The sequence below is a fragment of the Heterocephalus glaber genome, unplaced genomic scaffold, assembly GCF_053883595.1.
Source record: "Heterocephalus glaber isolate CG9 unplaced genomic scaffold, H.glaber_assembly_v1.0 deba00001481, whole genome shotgun sequence".
Lineage (NCBI taxonomy): Eukaryota > Metazoa > Chordata > Mammalia > Rodentia > Bathyergidae > Heterocephalus > Heterocephalus glaber.
Window position 1 is genome coordinate 48,172,904 of NW_028258317.1, and position 20,918 is coordinate 48,193,821.

Below are 20,918 nucleotides of genomic sequence, written 5' to 3' on the forward strand. Positions count from 1 at the left end.
TCTCCTAAGGGAATTCTTTGGCTTTTCCTACCCGAGGAATCTGCCCCCATTGTCCAGCAGAAATGTTTCATTGATACTACATCTCCAAAAGGATAGTGTCTGGGCTTCAGTGCTTTGTGTGTAAACTCAGGCTAGGCCCGTAGGTAATATTTCCTAGTTTCTTAGGTTTTCAGGATTATGCACATAGTGTATTCTGCATACTATTTAGCATAATTGTTAAGTAAATATTTTTATTAATAATCAGATTTTTAATAGTTTTGATTCCTTATTTTTAAATTATTAATGCATGTCTGCAGTATATGCAGTTTGCAGTCATCTTGGGGACTAGGTACATGTAATTCCCTTCTTCCCTCCCGCCTCACTCCCTCCTTCTCTAAACCCCCACTCCCCACTTTCATTCTCACTGTTATTATCAATCTTAGCTCATGTTTATGACATATAATGTTTACATGAATTGAGGTTATTAGGTTCTTGTGCCTGGCATATCTTTGAAATAAAAAAATTTAAATTAATACACAGAATTAAAAATCAAATAGAACCAGAAAGTTTATAAGGAAGAATAGTAATTTATTCTCTCTTCCTAGCCCACTTCCCAAAGGGAAAGATTTTCACCTTGCCTATTTTTTCTCAGGTTATCTCTATTTTCTGAAAATATGCTCATGATGATATTTGTTGATTTCTCCAGTTTGAACATGTCTAATGACCAGTAGATAAAAACTTAACCATTTCAAATTGTCCTCACGCTCTCACATATCTTTCTGCATATTGCAATATTCTTGTACTTATATAAATATGCCTCATTATAGCTGTATAATTTCCTTTCTTGCAAATTTTGGTTTTGTTTTGCATTGGTTTGGGATAAAGAATTGCTGCCTTTTATCCATTGTTTTAATTTTATTTGTCACCATCCTTAATATTTTATAAGCATTTTCAGGTTTACAACATACCTGTTTATATTATTCTCTAAATAAGCATATGTATTAGATAATTCCTTAGGAATAATTCACAAAAACATTCTACTTTCTACACAGATGTCACTGTGGTACTTATTCGTTATGTTGCATCTCCCAATTTCAATTTGTTTCTCTTTATTCCTTTAATTATCCTGGAATGTTTTACAGTGGTTTCCTAATAGAAGGTCCATGGGAGGAAATAATTTTGGAGATAATTTTACATTTGAAAATGTATTATCCTACCTTCATATGATTTCTTGTCAGACTTGAATCCTAGGTTTAAAATAATTTTACTGTACAATTCTTGAGGAAATTTTTCAAATTGACTCAAGCTTCCAGGCTTACTCTACAAGTCTGTTGTCATTCTGTTTCCTTTTTTTTAATAGGTGAGTTTTTTTTCTTTTTCTTGGAAGCTTTTAAGATTTTAGTTTACCCCAGTGTTCTGAATTTCACAGTGTTATCCCTGAGTGAGTGTAATTTTTCATTCACTGTTCTAGTTAGCTGGGTAGTCTTTACAATCTGGAGACTATATCCTTGAATTCTGAGATAGTTCTGGTTTCTTCACTAATTTTCTCCCTTCTGTTTTCTCTGCTCCCTTTGGAACTCTTATTTTGAATGGTAGAATATTAAGAGTAATTCCTTAATATTCTTCTCTTTTGGGATAATTTTTCTTTGCTTCTACTTTTTAATATTTCCTTAACTCTATCATACAACTCTTCTATTGAAGTTTTTATTTCAGCTACATATCTTAGTTTATAGTTTTTTCTTATGCTTTGTCTATTCTTTTTAAATAATCTGTTTTTATCTATTAATCCAAATATTTTCTCATTTTGCAGCTTCTGAAATACTCTCTGACACTTAATAGGTACTTAATAAGTATTTGTTAGATAAAACCCCTCTGTATTAGTTACATTGTAAATTTTTCTGGAATTTTTTATGTAATCAGGTTTTCACTAATGTTCTGTTTTCTGACTTTGTTTCCATTTTTATTTTAGAAGCTTTTCTCAAACATCTAGAATTCTTTGGATGATAATTCATTTTGAAGTGAGGGCCTAAAAAGCAATTTGAAAGTTTTGTAAGTAGGACTTACAGGTTTCACTGTAGGGCAGTCTGGTCACTAGCTGCCTATACTAGTTTTCAATTGCTATATAAAAATTTCCTGCCATCTTAGCAGCTTAAAACTGCACACATTGCTAACGTTCACAGTTTCTGTAGGTTGTAGTCCAGTGTGGCTGAGTTTCCTTCTCAGAGTTTCATAAGTCTACAATCAAGGCATTGAGTTCTTGTCTGAGAGTTCTGAGGAAATATCCACCTCTACACTCATTCTTATTGTTGGTAGAATTTAGTTCCTTCTAGCTACGAGAGAGAAGTTCCATTTCCTTTCTGGGACTTTTCTGGGCTTGCTTGCAGCATCTAGAGGCTAGACACATCCTTGCTACCCACATTCCTTGCCCCCTCCTATTCTAGACAGCGACATCATGTTCAATTCTTTGAATTTCTGACATTCGGTGTCTGATCTATAGGCTCAGATTTAAAGGGTACATGTGATTAGACCACATCAACCTGAACAATATCGCTGTGTTAAAGTCAAATTATTTGGGACCTTTATTACTTCTGCAAAATCCTTTTACAATGGTAGCTACATTTGTGTCATACTGATTAACTACAAAATGTGTGTGTACACCAGAGGCTGAGACTCTTGGGATATTATTGTGTTTTCTGTTACTATAATGAAATACCTGAGTTGGGGTATCTTACAGAGAGAGCATGTTTATTTATCTTAAAGTTTTAAAAGGTTAAGAACTCAGTACCATATTCAATTCTAAACCTTTTCTTGCGGGAGTCATGATACTGAAGAAAAAAAGTGAAAATGGACTAATTCTATTTGAAAGGGGCCAACAGTTAATTGCAGAAGAAAAAGGGAAAGAGTAGACAAAGAGGAAAAGAACAAAGATTTGGAAGAGGTTTGGAGTTGGGAAGTGTTACAGCTGCCAGTGAAATAAATAGAGTAAGTAAAGGGGGCTTCAAGGATTGTTGTTCTGCCTGTGGAAGTTCTGACAGATGAAACAGAGATGGGAAAGTAAGGCAACTAGATTGATTCACTGTCCCTTTGAAAGACTTCTGGAAAATGAGTAGTGCGCAGCAAGGATGAAACAGCAAGGCTCTGGGCCTTTCTAAAGCTGACTGAATTCTGTGCCTCTGAACTTATTCTTGCCAGCTTGCTGCTATCATCAGCTTAGGCCTTGGTCTTGGAAAAAAATAGCAAAAAGTGTTGATGAAAGTGAAGTTTGGAAGCAGAATAATAGTAAACACATGGAAGCAGCCTTACTAACTGTATTATCACTGAACAGAGAAAATGATATTTTCGTAAGAGAGGGTCAGAGTGTACTACAATTGTAGTAGTGATAACAACCTAAGAGGTGCTCTGTACCCTTCTCCATTGTTGGTGGGAGTGCAGACTGGTGCAACCACTGTGGAAGTCAGTATGGAGATACCTCAAAGAACTAGGACTGGAAGTCCCATTTGACCCAGCTATTCCCCTGCTGGGTATCTTCCCAAAAGAATTAAAAGAATCATACCACAGTGATATATGTGCACCCATGTTCATAGCAGCACAGTTTGTTATAGCTAATGCTTGGAAGCAGCCCAAGTGCCCATCAACTGGAGACTGGATAAGGAAAATGTGTTTTTTTTTTTAAATGGAGTACTACTCAGCCATAAAGAATGAAAAACTAGAGTCATTTATAGCTAAATGGATGCATATCGAGCCCATACTCTTAAGTGAAATAAATAGGACACATATGTGTAAATACCAAATAGTTTCTCTAGTGTGAGAAACTGATAGTGTAAACAAGAGTTAAAATGGTTCAAATGAATAATTGATAATTTGAAATAGGAAAAAAGGACCAAAGACAAAGGAGTGAAGGGAGGGGAAGGGGAAAGGAAAAGAGGGAAAGGAAAAACTATGAGAAAAGAAAAAAAATGGAAATGAAATCTGTGTAAATAGGGAAGGGCAGAGGGGGTGAAGGGTGCACAGGTAATGGGAAAAAAATACGAACCAAGATATATCATGTACAGGTACAAATACCCAATGATAAATGTAAATGAATTGTATACCTAAAATGTGCCAATAAAATGTACCAATAAAATTAATTTTGAAAAAAGAGGTGCTCTGTACCTTAATACAGGCTATGCTGGCGCCACTCCAAACTCTCGCAGTGTTGCGATGTTTCTTGGCCTTGGATTTACAAGTACTTTTCCAATGTATTCTTTTTTTTTCTAATGTAACTTCTTTAAATTTAAAGCGATACAATTCTTCATTAATAATACACCTTCCCCTATAATAGCTGCACTTTAGTCTTCATCCCATTAGTTAACAGAAAGCAGTTAGTTTGTTTTATATATTACCATAGTCAAAGGACAGAAAAGAAAATCAATACAGAAGTTATATAATTAGCAAACACATTCCATGAATAATTTAAAATATGGTACTTAAAATAACAAGAATATGAATTGTTATTTTAAGTAATTCCTCAGTAAATATTTTTGAATAAAATACCAATAAATATTTAATAAATAGAATGATAAAAATGAGAATGCCCACCAAGAATGAGAACGTGGTGAAGCACATTAGTGATGGTAGTATGGTTTTTAAATTACTTTTTAACAAATGAAAAAAGCTGTCTTGTTTTTGTTTTGTTTTGGTTTTTTCTGATTCTAAAAATGAGTAGTCCGATAGAAAATTCAAACATGGCGGAACACCACTTCGGGAAAAATTAAAATAATCCCAAATCTCTCCATCCAGAGGAAGCCACTGCTGAGATTTTGGTAAATATCTATAAACAGCTTTCTATCAAGATAAACATAATAGTATTAATGTAATATTGTACATGTTACCACCACCTGAATATGGAGGTGCTGTGTTTAATGAATCATGTAAATGGTGAACCCTTAGCTTCCTTGTGTTTTCTACTCTAATTGTAGAAGACTTTTAAGATGAACACCCCTGGACAAACATCCATCCACACTTGGTAAAGTGCATCCTGAAAGAAATGATTCTCAACAGAGTATCTGGCAAAGAATACAAAAATTTAAAAATTTGACCCAACAGGGCATAATACATTAGAAATTTATGTTCTCAATATTGGTCATATCATTCATTCACTCTTTTCTCATAATCTCTGCAGCAGTCAATATTGTCAACATATATTTTAAAATATTTACAGAGTGAGATAAAAAGTTAGATCTCAGTTGGATTATACATACTGAGATTCATTATTATCTTCACTAATTTTTTGCCATTGGTATTTTTCCAGTGCTGATCGCCTCTTCCCTCATCTTACTAGTTTTTTAGTAGAGATGCTTATTTTTCTTTCTTTTTTAGTGCCAGTTGTATATTGGGAATGTTATGTATTTGTTACATATGTTGAAAATATTTGTGTAGCTTTTTGCTGTTTTTTAATATTAAGATTTTTTAATATTTTGTAAGTAATTTTAGAATATTTGAGTAGTTAACAGTACTTTCTGGATTTTACGGTATGCTTAAAATGATCATTTCCATTTTCCAAAGCCTTTAAAGATAGAACTGCTATATGACCCAGCAATCCCTGTACTGAGGATATGCCCAAAAGAAAAAGAAATCACCACCTGATAAAGATACTTGCACTTCCTTTCTCACAGCAGCCTATCCACGATAGCTAAGATATGAAAATGATATGGGGGACTATCAACAGATGAAGGGATACAGAAATTATGACATACTTATGATGGACTATTATTCTACCTTTAAAAACAAGGATCTCTTGCTCTTGACAGCAGCATGGATGAAACTAAAGATACTACATTAAGTGAAATAAGATAGAGAAAAAATACTGCATAATCTCACTATATGTGGAATCTATAAGAAAAAATTAGTACATAGAAACAGTGGGTAGAAATGTGGTTATCAGGGGAAGTAGGGATGGGGAAATCACAACATAGGTCAAAGGGTACAAAGATGATGTTCTCAAATGAGTAAGAGTAGAGATTTAAGATATATGAGGACTATAGTTAACTAAATTGTATTAATAATTCTTATATTCTTAGTCCTAGTTCTCATATTGGAAATTTGCTAAGAGTAGATTTTAGGTTTTAGCACATACATACAAAAGAAAGGTATGTATGTGAGATGATGGACTGTTTGTTGATATTTTGACTAACAATTACTTCTCTGTCCATATGTATATCAAAACATCATTTTGCATATCTTAACTACTGTACATACATTTTGAAAAAGCTAAAAGCAAAAGACTTTCTCCTCCAATGTTTAAACAGAGGACAAAGAAAAATGGGACATAAGGGCAGGGATCTTACAGTTGATAAAGATAGAATAACACCAGCAATTTATTACCTAATCAAATCACAGTAAAATGTGAAACTGAAGCTATGTGATTAAGGAGAATTGACCCTAGTAGATTTTGCTTTTTATGTATTCTGAGTTAGCATTCAGTCAATATGTGGAGAAATACTTTTGCTGATTCAACAGATAATTTTTTAAATACCAGCTACTGTGCTAAATTTTGATTCAGAGTAAAAAAAATACTGATTTCAAAAATAAAGTCAAATTGCCCTTTCTGGCAGAGCTCAGACTACAACAGACGTGCATGCATGAGTGTCTGTGGAAGCCTGAAGCCTTCTGTCTTCATTCTGTCTTATCACACTTCTAAACTGTAAGACGAACAATTGATAAAACTCTAAAAATTCTAATTTGTTAAAAATATTTCTTATGATCCCAAAAGGATGTACTCAGACTCCCTTCTTCTGCATTCAGATTCATGACTGCCTCCTTGCAAGGTGTCGGCTGGGTGGTGCTAACCAAACCTGCACTGTGTTTGATGCCAAGAAATTGTTTTCAAAACATCTGTACTATTTAACAGGACAAGACATTTTGTGAAAAAAACATTTGTAAATACTTCCATCAGGAATTACACATTCATTTGAAGCAATGGGTGGAAATATTTGAAAACATTTGGCCATTTTAACTCTATGGATGTATGTGTGTACATGTTTTGAATGTATGTACATGAATTTGCATGTGTTTTGTAAGAGTAGAATTTTACATACAATTGTTTTTAAGTTGATACACTTTCTATATTTGGTTTTGTAGGAGAGCTTTCTGAATTACAAATAGTTATTAAGGATAAGAACTAGGATGTTTTTAAATGAGAGAATAATTCTTGTTTAATATTTAATCTTATTTAATTTAATGCTTATTTAATTAAATGCTTATTTAATACTCTATTTACATTTTCTCATGTTTTTATTTTATGAAAAAATAAAATAAAATTTCATAACCAAATAATAAGAGAATAATAGTCTTCAAACATCCATAATATAAACATCAATATTTTCATTTTACATAATGGAAAAAAACTCAGTATGATTGGGTAATTGAAGTTTCTCAATTTTTCTAAAGAAAACTCCAAGTTCATTGCTCTAACCCTGGTATTACAGTTGTCCCAATACTAAAAGCCTGTCTTCCCTTAAAATCAAGATTAGTGAGTTAGTTTCCAATTTTGTAAGCTCTTTCTTCATCACACTTATCTCATCTCAGCATATCATAGCAGAGACATTGTTTTGTGGATTTTGTAGTCAAATACTATATCTGGGCTCAAGTTCTGATTCTGCTACTTCTACCTGTTCATACTGGGCCTGAACTCTTGGCCTTGTCTTTACCTACAAATATTGTCCGTGATAATACTTACAATGGAGATTTGTTGTGATAACTTTTGAACATATTTAAGTACTTAGGGATTACCCAGAAAGACATTTCCTCAGCTTTCCTAGGGTGGTGTCAAAAGATTAAAAAACAGAAACAAAAACAAAACTGACTCAGGCAACATAAACATTGTGGGCAATGGAGACCTGGAGATAGAGGAAAGAGGTGACAGGAGTCAGTCTTGAGCCCTGCATTTACTCACATGTAAAGAGAATTGGCCTTTGGCCATAGTTAGATTCATCTCTGATTTGCGTATTTACCTATGTTCCAGGAGGTATTATATTAAGAATTTAGAAATGGGGGGGGGAGAATTTAGAAACGAGATTTGAGAACATGAGAGAATTGGCATTGGTGAGCTTTTTCGCAATGTTGAAGTTGAATTTGCCTAATCCTATCTTTTCACTCTTTATAGCTGATGGCATGTGCGTCTTCAAATGCTTTCTCAGCAGAGACACTGAATGTTGCCACTTGGGGAAGGATACCATCTTGATCTCTCTGGGTCACAGCAGTGCTTTGCTGAAGTTTGAGTCTCATGCTGGTAAGTTTTGTGCCTGCTCTGATCCCCTCTTTTCAAAAAACAAATCTCCTCAATGGCTATCTCCCTTCTGTTGCTCATTGGATGGCATTCAGAAACATTTCCTGATGGGAGTTATCGTCAGTTGGTCAAATGACATAAAACTGGCTCTGGGGTGTTCTTACTGAATTAAAGATACAGAAATTGTGCTTCAGGGAGAGTAAAGTTACTTCTGGAATTTTTAACACAGATTATCAAAGAGAAAGGATCTAAACAAAGAAGGAACTAAAAACTAAACCCAAACAAAACAGTTTGTAAAAGGCTCCGCTTGAGTTTTTAGCTGAATAGATCATTTGTAGTATAGGATTCTATAAGATGGACAAGCACGCATGTTAATAATCTTGTCAGGAAAGATAGACATGCCAAAGCAAGTTGGAAATTTTATACAGGGAAGCAAAGACAGTATCAGTAGTACAGAGTGTTTCTTCTTAACAGTTCAGCTCAGAGACCTCACTTCAAACCTTGGAGAATTATAGCCCCTTTGAGTTGAGATCCTTGGTCATTCAAAATATTCCCCAGATTTTAGACAGAAATGAATAAAGATGAATACCAATTTCTCAGTACTTTTTAATTTATTGGATAGAACTTGACCAAAATAATTCAAATAGGCTTGAGACACAAACAAAGCCAGATACCCAGGTAGCAGTAAACCAGAAATGCTTTAGAAACAGACTTGGTGAAACCAAGGAAGAAGTATATAAAGTGCTCTTCTCAAAAAGTGCTGCTTGGTCGGCCCTGGTGGTGGGTAAGTCTATGTGGGCAACTTGGTGGGACCTCCACGGTAAAAATAAAAAAAACCTAGCGAACATTTTTTTTGAGTGTCGTGTGGATCTTTATCTGCAATAAGACATATATGAGGGGGGTCCTGATTTCACAACTGCTCCCAGATAAAATGAAAAGGCTGTATTTGTAGGTCAAATGTGACATCTTGCAACTCTGACTGGATTCCATCTGAGTCAGTTTTAACAAAAACAGGAAATTCCCATCTTCGATAATGTTACTTTGAGGATGTTACTGGGAAGGTCCCAGTGACCCAGGTCCCAGGAGGCAGTGGGATCTTGATTGTCATTTATCAGCCTTGGTGTTGATAAAGGCTGTCTGCTTGTATCACTGCCTATCAGACGCAATTACTGAGTTTTCAAGATGTGCTCTGCTTTCCTGCAATAAGATGAGGAGTTTGAAATGTGAGGCTTTTATTTTATATTTAGAAGTAAAGGAGAAGCTTCCAAGTATCTATAATTTGGGTAAGAAAAAAATCAGCTCTACTGGGGAGTTGACATATAATGAGGATTAGGTGGCCCCACTAGGAAAGAAATGATCAAATATCTAAATATGTCTGTGTGGAGTATTTTTTCCTTGCCACCCTTCAGAAATGTGACTCTGTGATTGTATGCCTAATCTCGTCACAAGTCAGTGATCTACAGTAATCTCAAAGGGCACAGTGTATTCCTAAAAATAAAGTACATCTTAATTCAGCATATGTTTTTAGAAGCAGTAGGGATATTTAATAGTGATGTAAAATAGTTTTTGAGAAGTTTAATAGATTGATGGCAATATCCATGAAGCATTGCTTGTGTATAAACCAGATACTATGCATGTTTAAGTTTGTGTTCATTTACTCACTAACAAATATTTATTGAGGGTCACTTATGTGCGAAACACTTATGTGCTAAAGATACAGTTCTGGACAAACAGAAGTTCTCACAATTGCATAACTGTATTTTAAAGGAGGGAAAGTGGTTGGATAAGTCCTGAAAAGAGAAATGAACACGGATAAAAACCAGAGAATGCTTGGGGTTGTGAGTGCACTATGTATAGGTAATTCCTTGGGAAAAGCCAGCAATGAGATAACATTTGAGTAGAAAACTGCAATGGAGGTGAGAATGATTACTGTGTGTCTAAGCTAAGGGTGGTCCAGACAGAGATGATGGAATTACAAGAACCCAGAGGCAGGGTGTGCGTGAGGAATGGAGGAGAGCAGCTGGAGAGGAGATGAGAGAGCTGAAGGCCAGGTCAGGTGAGGCGTCAGAGACCACAGTGAGGGTTTTGGGTTCATTCTGAGAGAGACTAGAAGCTTTGATGGCCTTGCAGCACAGGCTTGACTTGGTTTAAAAGTTGTATCTCTTTACTTCTTAAAGGTATGCATTAATGCTTTCTCTTATGTGGTTCTCATAGCCTTGTGAGATTTATATGTTTTTATTCTTTATTCCCATTTTCAAAACAAAGACACTAAGACTTACAGATATGAAGGAAATTACCCAAATGATGATGAAAATAAAAGGCAAGGCCCATGCTGTTTCTATAGCTTCCATATTGCTTTTTCATCCTTTACTGGACTTGATGTTGGTATTTAATATAGAAAACATGTTATTAATTGGGAGGTAATCATGAACAAGTGTCAGTCAACTTTTACCGGTACTGCATTAATTGATAAGAACAAAGACACTGGCAGACTATTCTGGAGCTTTATGAGCCACTGGAAGATTTCACCATCTTTTCAAAATCATTTCAAGCACACACAATAGTTGCGTAAATGTAACAGAATTCCTGAATACCCTTTAAACAGATTCACTTATATTTTGTCATATTTGATTTATCTCTTTCTCTATATGAGTGTATACATGTGTATACACATATAATTTTATTTCTGAACTATTTGAGAGTAATTTACATATCTTATACCCCTTTAATCCTTTGTATTTCAGTGGGTCACCTATGAACAAAAATATTCTCTTATGTAATCACAGCAGAGATAATTAACATCTATATAATATTCATTTGATCTACAGTTAATTGTCCAATTTTATAAATTATCTCAGTCATGTCCTTTTCAGCATTTTGCCCCTGTCCAGTACTGGACCTGGTCCAGGAACGTGCATTTTGTCATCGTGTTTCTTCAGTCTCCTTTCACTGGAATCATTCTTCCACCTCTTTTTTTCTTTCACAGCATAGTAATATTTAAAGAATATAAATCAGTTATTTCATAGAGTATTCTCCAATTGGAATTTTTCTGTTATTTCCTCATGAAAAGATTCAGACTGTGCAGCCCCAAGCAGATGATTCCCTAACTGCAATTGTATTCTTCTAGGATATCACATTAGGGAGGACTGATGTCCTTCTACCTCTATGGGAATTTTGATCTCCAGGTCAAGATTTTTTCCATTTTATGTACAATTATTATTCTTTTCCTGTAAGATGTAGTTAATGAGCACTCTGTGCAAAGTTATTCTGAGATCGTGCAAATATCCTGTTCCTCACCAGATAGCCTTCCCCTCTTAAAATTAGTATCCACTTATCTGTTGATTTGGAAGGGGAGTTTGTATTTTTACACATCTTGCAACCTTGCTAAGTTATTCAGTTCTTATAGGGTTTTTAAAATAAATTCCTAGAATTTTCTAAATACATTTAATATAGATAAGTATACAAATTCACATTTATAATCTGCAATTAAAGACAGTTTTTTTCCTTTTCTATATGTAGGTTCCCTTCCTTTTTTCTTCCCTTCCTTTTTCTTTTCTCCCCCTTTTTCCCTTTCTCTCCTCTTCCCCACCTTATTGCACCAGATAGGACCTCTAGTACAATGTTGTATAGAAGAGAATGAACATTCCTGTTTTGATCATGCTCTCAGAGAAAATACTCAGTTTTTACCACATTAGCTTTAGGGGTTTGTTTTGTAGATGCCCTTTATTAGGTTGAGGAAGGTCCATTGTATTCTTAAATTGTTGAGAATTTCTACCTTGAATGTAAATGACACATTTTTTCTAAATCTATAGAGATGATTACATAATTTTTGTTTTTAGCCTGTTAATAACAGTGAGTTAAATATATTGATTATTCAATGTTTAAATGATCTTAAATTTCTGAGATAAACCCTACTGTCATGATGTATGGTCCTTTATATATATTGATAAACTATATTTGCTAAAATTTTATAATAATGCTTTGTATTTATGTTCATTGGGTATTCTTTTATATTTTTTGCCTTTCAACATTTCTTCCTCCCTTTTCTCTCTCTCCTTACTGTTCTCCTTCACTTCTTTCCTTCCTTTTTTTTTTTCTCAAAGTGATGGTGATCAAACCTAGGGCCTCATATTCTTTGTTGTTTTCTTAATCATGTTTTCTTGTTTGGGTATCAGAATAATATTGGCCTTATAAAATGAGTTTTGACATGTTCCCCAGTCTACTTTGGGGAACTGTAAAGAATTAGTTTATTTCCTCACATGTCTCATAGAAGCAATGAATGAAGCCAAATGGGCTTAGAGTTTCTTTATGAGATTTTAAACTACAATATCAATTTCTTTAATATATGTAGATCTATTTAATGTGCCTATTATTTGTTGAGTTTTAATTGTTATGTATTTCATGAAACTTTTCAGTTTACCTAGGTTGTTAGATTAGTTGTGATTAGTTTGCTCCTAGTATTCCATTATGTAGGTATGATCTGTAGTGATGTCTTCTCTCTCATTTCTTGTGTTGGCAATAAGTCTTACCTTTCTTTCCCTCATTAGCCTAGTTAGATTTGTATCAACATTATCTTTTCAGTGAAATAACTTTTGGCTTCATTCTTTTTTCTCTATTTTCTGTCTTATTGATTCTTTTTTTTTTCCATTAACTTTATTGGTACATTTCATGTACACAGTACAGTTACGTTCATCATTGGGATCTTGTACCTTTACATGATGTATCTTGGTTCTTATTTTTTCTCCATTCCCCTGCCCTCCCTTCACCCAGTCCATCCTTCACTATTTACAAACATTTTGTTTTCATTTTTTCCTTTTCTCATATTTTTTCTTTTCTCTTTTTTACTTTCCCCTACCCCTTCAACATCCTCTTGCCCTTTGCCCCTTTTCTTCCCATTTCACAGTATCTATTATATCTTTTAGTCCTTATTTACACTTTTAGTTTTTCACATCAGAGAAACTATTCGGTGCTTACAGATGTGTATCCTGTTTATTTCACTTTAGAGTATGGCCTCAATGTGCATTCACTTAGCTATACATGTCTCTAGTTTCTCATTCTTTATGGCTGAGTAGTACTTCATTTCATTAAAAAGCCACATCTTCTCTATCCAGTCTCCAGTTGATGGGCAATTGGGCTATTTCCAAGTTTTAGCTATTAAAAACTGTGCTGCTATAAACATGGGTGAGCATATATCACTGTGGTATGATTCTTTTAATTCTTTGGGGAAGATACCCAGCTGGGTATAATGGGGCTTCCAGTCCTAGTTCTTTAAGGTTATCTCCATACTGATTTCCACAGTGGTTGCACCAGTCTACACTCCCACCAGCAGCGGAGCAAGATTCCTCTTTCCACACAGCCCTGTCAGCATTTGTTATTGGTTGATTTCATGATAGCAGCCATTCTTTCTGGAGTGAGGTGGAATCTCAGCATTGTTTTCATCTGTATCTCTCATATGACCAGTGATGTTAAACATTTTTTCATGTATTTATTTGCTGTTTCTACTTCATTGTCTGAGAAATGTCTGTTCATTTCCAATGCCCATTTTTGATTGGGTCTTTAAATTTGGGAGGTCTGATCTTTTTAAGTTCTTTATAGATTCGAGATAGTAGGCCTTTGTCTGAGGAAGAGCAGGTGAAGATATTTTTCCCACATTTTGGGTTGTCTCTTTACACTGCTGGTGGTTGCTCTTTTTGTGCAGTCACTTTTTAATAAGAAGAGATCCCACTTGTTGATTGTTTATGCTAGCTCATGGGCAACTTAGGTTTTGTTCATAAAATCTTTTCCTACACCAATGTCCTCAAGAGTTATACCTAATCTCTGTTCCAGCCAGTGTTTCTATTTTAATATTTAGATCTTTAATCCATTTTGATTTTAGTTTAGTGCACGGTGAGAGATATAGGTCTAGTTTTAATCTTTGGCTGGTTGAAACCCATTTTTTCCAGCACCATTTCTTAAAGAGGCTATCTTTCCTCCAGTGAGGGTGTTTGGCTCCTTTATCAAAGATGAAATTGCAAAAATTCTTTTTGCATCTTCTAATCTGGTCCTCAGGTCTCTTTCTTTGCCAGTACCATGCTGTTTTTATCATGGTAGCTTGGTAGTAGAGTTGCAGGTCGTGGATTGTGATACCCCCTCCCATGTCTCTGTTACCTAGAATTGCTTTTGCTATTCTGGGTCTCTTCTTGTTCCATATGAATATTTGTATTGTTTTCTCAAGGTCCGTGAACTATGCTACTGGGATCTCAATTGGAGCTGCATTGAATTTATATAGCAGGTTTTGAAGTATGGCTATTTTCACTACTTTGATCCTTCCTACCCAGGAGCAGAGGATGTCTTTCCATTTACTGATATCATGTTCAATCTCTCTTTTCAGATTGTGGTAGTTTTCAGAGAAGAGGTCTTTGATTTCTTTCATTAGGTTGATTCCTAGGTATTTCCGTTTTTTGGATGCTATTGTGAAAGGAATTATTTGCCCTGTTTCTCTCTCAGTGAGTCTGTTGTTCGGGTAGAGGAAAGCTATTGATTTTTGTGTATAGACCTTGTATCCAGCTACTTTACTGAATTTGACTATTAAGTCTAGAAGACTTTGGATGGAGTTCTTGGGGTTCTTCTATATACAGTATCATGTCACCTGCAAATAAAGACAGTTTGACTTCATTTCCTATCTTTATTCCTTTTATTTCTTTCTCTTGTCTAATTGCTGTGTGGCTAATGTTTCCAAAACTATATTGAACAAGAATGGTGATAGTGGACATCATTGTCTTGTTCCTGATTTTAGTGTGAAGGATTTCAGGTTTTGACCATTTACTATGATACTGGCTGTTGGTTTTTCATAGATGGCTTTTGTCACACGGAGGTACAAACCATCTATTCCAATTTTTTGAAGGGTTTTTATCATAAACGCATTTTGGATTTTGTCAAATGCTTTTTCTGCATCTATGGAGATGATTGTATGGTTTTTGTCCTTGGCTCTATTGATATAATGTATTACATTGATTTGTGTATGTTGAACCATCCCTGCATCCCTGGGATGAATCCCACTTGATCAGGGTGTATGATCTTCTGCATTCTATTTGCCAGTATCTTAGTAAGGATTTTTGCATCTATGTTTATTAGTGCAATTGGCCTGTAGTTCTCTTTTTCAGTTGGGTCTTTCTCTGCTTTGGGGATCAAGGTGATGCTTGCTTCCAGGAATGAATTCAGGAGTATTGATTCCCTTTCAACTTCATTGAAGAGTTTAAACAGTAGTGGCAGCAGTTCCTCCCCAAATGTCTTGTAGAATTCAGCAGCGAAGCCATCAGGGCCCGGGCTTTTCTTAGTTGATAAATTTTTAATTACGTTTTCAATTTCATTGGTTGATATTGGGTTGTTTAGAATTTTTAGGTCTTTTTCATTCAACTTTGGTAATTCATATGTATCTAGGAATCTGTCCATTTCTTCTGTGTTGTCCATCTTATTGGCATATAGGTTCTGGAAGTAGGTATTGATGATCCTCTGGATTTCTGCTGCGTCTGTTGTAATTTCACCCTTTTCATTCCTAATTGCATGGATTTGGGCCTTTAGTTTCCTTTTTCTGATAAGGTTTGCTAAGGGTTTAACAATTTTGTTGATTCTTTCAAAGAACCAACTCTTGGCTTCATTGATTTTTTTGTATTGTTCTCTTAGTCTGCATTGCACTGATTTGTGCTTTGATCTTTATAATATCCTCCCTTGTATGAGCTTTGGCTTTGCCCTGCTCTTCTTTTTCTAGAAGCTTGAGGTTCAGCATCAGGTTGTTTAATTGGGCTCGTTCTGTTTTCCTAATATGTGTATTCAATGCTATGAATTTCCCTCGTAAGACTGCTTTCATTGTTTCCCATAGATTCTGATATGTTGTATTGTCCTTGTCATTTAATTGAAGGAACTGTCCATTTTCTTCTTTATTTTCTTCTGTGACCCATTGGTTATTCAGAAGTGTGTTGTTCCATTTCCATGTGTTTATGAAATTTTTGCAGTTTCTTTTGCTATGGATCTCCAATATCATCACACTATGGTCTGATAATATACAGGGGATAACTTCAATTCCTTTGGACTTACTTGAACACGTTCTATGTGTGAGTATGTGGTCGGTCTATTTTGGAGAACGACCCATGTGCAGCTGAGAAGAATGTGTATTCTGATTTTGTGGGGTGGAGCACTCTGTAAACATCTGTTAAGTTCATTTGTTCAAGAGTTTGATTGAGTTCTAGTATTTCATTACTTATTTTTTGTCTAGTTGATCTATCTATTTGGGACAGTGGGGTACTGAGGTCCTCCACTACAATTGTATTAGTGCATATATGACTTTTCTGTCCATTAGTATTTGTTTTATCTAGTTGGGTGCACTAGTGTTTGGTGCATAGATATTTATGATTGTCATCTCTTCCTGTTGGATTTTTCCCTTTACAAGGATGTAGTGTCCTTCTTTGTCTCTCTTATTCAGTGTTGGTTTGAAATCTACTTGATGTACAATAAGGATAGCTACTCCTGCTTTTATTTGGGTTCCCATCACATGGAGTATTGTTTTCCACCCTTTAACTTTCAATCTATGAGTTTCCTTTTGAATTAAATGTGTTTCTTATATATAGTGTACTGTTGGATTTTGCTTCTTAACCCATTGTGTGAGTCTATTTCTTTTGATTGGTGAATTGAGACCATTAACATTGATGGTTATAACTGATACTTATTGACTTATCATTGTCATGACTTTTTCTTTTTGTTGGATTCTCCTCCTTTACATTTAATTTCTTGTCGTGCATGATGGGTTCATTCTGGTATGCTTCCTGGGGTTGTGATCCTCATTGTCTATTCCTAAGATATTGTCTAAAATTTTTTGGAGTGGTGGTTTGGTATTTATGAAGTTCCTACAGTGCACTTTGTCATGAAAGTATCTTGTTTCTCCATCAATTTTGAAAGATTGTTTTACAGGGTACATCAGTCTGAGTTGGAGGCTGTTTTCCTTTAAGGCTTGGAATACATCACTCCAAGCTCTTCTTGCCTTGACTGTTTGTGTTGAGAAGTCTGCTGTGATTCTGATGGGCTTCTCTTTGTATGTGATTTGTTTCTTTTCTCTAATTGCTTGTAGAAATTTGTTCTTCCATTGGGTTTCTTGAATCTTAACAATTATATGCCTATGTGTAGATTTTGTTTGATCAAGGCTATTTGGAATCCTATATGCCTCACTTATATGTATGTCAAGTTGTTTTCCCCTGCTTGGGAAGTTTTCTGCCATTACTTCTGTGAACAGTTTATTTTATGTCATCTGCACTCTCTCCTCTTTCTTCTTTGACTCCAATCAGTCTTATGTTATTCTTCTTTGCATCGTCTAGCAGCTGCTGGATTGATTTCTCATGGTCCCTTACAGTTTTGAAGCAATTTTTCTTTTCCTGGTCACTAATTGCAATCTTATCTTCTATATCTGAAATTCTGGCCTCACATTGGCTCATTCTCCTGTGTAGACTTTCAGTGGAGTTTTTAATCTCTGGGAAATCTGTTTTATGGATTCCATTTGTTTCTTATGTTGGGATTCCATCATGTTCCTCAGCTCCTCTCTAGATTTATTAATCATGTCTTGCACTAAGAGCACAATCTCTGCTGTTATCTGAGAAATTATTTCTGATTTTATTTTTTCCAGATCCCCTTTTGTTGCCAGTTCAGTGGGTCCAGGTGGTTGAGTATCAGAGTGTTCCATCTCATTTCCCTTTGGGGTTGCTGTAGGTGATCTGGAAGTCTGGTTTTCAGACTTGTTTATGTGTCTTCTCATTTTGACCTGGGTGGGGGGCATGCATTTTGCACCCGTTTGCCTTACCTCCTCTAATCTGGGAGTGGTAGGATGGTGGCTCAGAAGTGCCTTCCTCTGAGCTGGGAGTGATGGGACGTTGGCTCAGAGGCCCCTTCCTGTGGGCCAGGAGCAGCAGGATGGATTGCCGCCCAGAAGCCCTTACTTCTGGGCCGGGAGCAGTGGGACAGATGGTGGCCCTGAAGCCCCTTCCTCTGAGCTGGAAGTGGTGGAATGGTGGCTCAGAAGTCCCTTCCTCTGGGCCAGGAGTGGCGGGATGGACCTTTTTAGTTCTTTATATATTCTAGATAGTAGTATGTCTTACTGATTCTTGTTCTTGTCTTTGTTTTTTCTTTCTTTTCCTTGCTTTGTTTCTCTGATTACACTTTTCTCTCTAACATGTTAAGGCAAATATATTAATCTTTAATTTGAGTCATTTTTTGCTACTATACACTGTTCTAGCAGCATACCATGAAAATTTTGGTATGTTGTGTTTTCCTTGCCATATAGTTCATAATACTTTGTAATTTTTATTGTTATTTGTTTTTTAATTTCTTTTCTGATACATGGACTTCTATGATTTCTCTGGATTTCTTTTTTGACAAATTATTTAGAAATGTACTATTTAATTTCCAAATAGATGCGGATTTTCTAGATATGATTTCTGGTGTTTTTTTTGTGTTCTGAGAACATGATTTTTGTGATAACCGTGGATTCAATTGGATAGAATCTTGTTTTATGGCCCACAGTATGTTTTATCATGGTGCATTGTCTGCATTAAAAAGAATTTTAGCTTGTTCTTTTGGGATGGAGTAAAAATATTAGGAGGCCAAGTTAGTTGATCCTTAATAATTCTTAACCTACTTGTTCTATCAATTATTGAGAATGTTGAATTTATCAACTGTAAGTGGATTTGTCCATATTCTATGCTCCTTCCTAATATGGAAATTGGTGTTCCATTGAGTACATGTGGAATTATGTGTCTTCGTTACTGTTCTCATTCCTGAGACAAAATATTGAACACTTACAGGAGTATTATAGCTTGTGTCTAAATGCTCCCCAAAAGCCTCATACAGTCATAGATGGGGCTTTTTCAGAGGTGGATGAATTTAGAGTGTGTGATTGATTCATGGTGTGTTGCTAGGCTCAAGGGCACTAAGATTAAGGGTGTGAATGCTACTTGTGCTAAGTAATCTGGATAAGAAAAAAGGGGCAGAAAGACTCTATTAAGGGCCCTTGTTGCCTTCACTACAATGTGGGTGCCATGAACTCTTTTTCCTCTGTGACATCCCTCTGCCATGTGCCACTGTGCCTTGGAGCCAGCCAATTATGGACTGAAACTTCTACAAGCTGTGAGCTAAATAAACCCTTTCCCTCTTTAACTTTGAGTATTGTATATTTTGTCTCAGCAATGAGAGAAAAGTATCTAAGGCAAGGAGGAAAGATTTATTTAGCTCACAGTTTGATGCCAGAGTCTCCTGCCAGCTAGAACAGTAACTAGGCTTTCTTCTTTCTTGGCTGTAAGGGTCCAGTAGCTGGATTGCTGAGCACTCTGAATCTAATCCAGAGGAATAAATTCTCTAGGGTGCCATCATTCGGAAACATGGTGCTCTAGGGCTGTCTTCTTAAAGAAAGACTTTTGCTTTTTCAATTTTGAGACTTCAAAGGGTAGAGTCCTGTTGCTTCTTGTGATGCCCTCAGGCCATCTTTTCTATTCTGTTCATTCTCAGCAATCAAGATCATCTCTGCTCTATCTTTGCAGGCCTCAACTTTACTGGAGCTTCCTTTCTGGCCAAACATAAAATGTTTTAAATCATCCTGCTTGGCTCTTTGTTCTTGATTCTCAACATAAATCTGGTTAACAGCCCCCAACAGTAGCTATGCCACCACTTCAAGATTAGTCTGCTGCCCTTAATCTTAGTCTCAGGGAAAGTCTCCAGACATGAGCAAAATGCAGACAAACTTTCTGCCAACTTATAACACATTGTCTTGAGTCCAGCAGCCAGTGAGGTCCTTCTTCCCAGCAGAAACCTCCTGAGCCTGGTCTTTACCAGCAGAATTTCTATAAACATTTTGGTCTTCTGAGCTCTGACCAGAATCACCCATCAAGTGCTGCTTAAGGCATTCCAGCTCTACTTTTTCAGCTGGCATTTTAAAACCTTTCCAAACTCTTCCCACAAGCCAGCTCCAAAGGCTCCTAAATCACATGGTCAGGTACAGTCACAGCAATGACCCCACTTCTCTGGTACCAAATCCTTTCTTAATTACTCTTCTAGTTGCGAGACAAAATACCCAATACTCAAAGTTAGGGGAGGAATGGTTTATTTAGCTCACAGTTTGTAGAGGTTTCAGTCCAAAATCTGCTGGCTCCAAGGCAGAGTTGTACATGGCAGAGGGGCATCACAGAAGAGAACAGTTCATAGAGGGCAAAAACAGCAAAAACAACAAGGGGCCTTAAGGGGTCCTTCTGCCTCTTTTATTTTATCCAGACTACTTAGGGCAGGTAGCACTCACACCCTTAATCCTAGTGCCCTTGAGCCTAGCATTGCACCATGAATCAATTCCAGCATCACACACTCTGGATCCAGTCACCTCTGACAAAGCCCCACTTATGATTACATGAAGCTATGAGGGGAAATCTGAACACAAGATATAACATTATATTTTACTTAATGATTCAAGAAATCAAAAAGTTAAGATTCTAAGGTTTGAGGAACCATTTTTCAATTTTTCACCTTGTAGAGAAACAAATATTTTACTTAAACTTAGCTAGATGGTGGCTGCTATGTTTCTCTGCTCTCGGTATTTATTATAGTAGCCATATTCTCTGGTCTCAGTTTCCTGTTGTACACGTTTATAAGATACCTGGATCTTACTAAG

General features: G+C 35.8%; 1 protein-coding gene across 4 annotated transcripts in view; it reads left to right on the top strand.

Moving 5' to 3' along the window:
- The window catches only part of LOC101717595 (histone-arginine methyltransferase CARM1), a 345,586-nt gene that overhangs the window by 146,389 nt on the left and 178,279 nt on the right, over nt 1–20,918 (top strand). For all 4 annotated transcript variants that reach the window (XR_002392469.2, XM_087184015.1, XM_004838454.3 and 1 more), the window contains one exon: nt 8,123–8,248. Coding sequence is in view for 3 of the 4 variants with exons in the window: in XM_087184015.1 (XP_087040141.1) it covers nt 8,123–8,248 (126 nt within the window). In the remaining variant the exon portion in view is untranslated. The remainder of the gene's footprint in view (nt 1–8,122; nt 8,249–20,918) is intronic.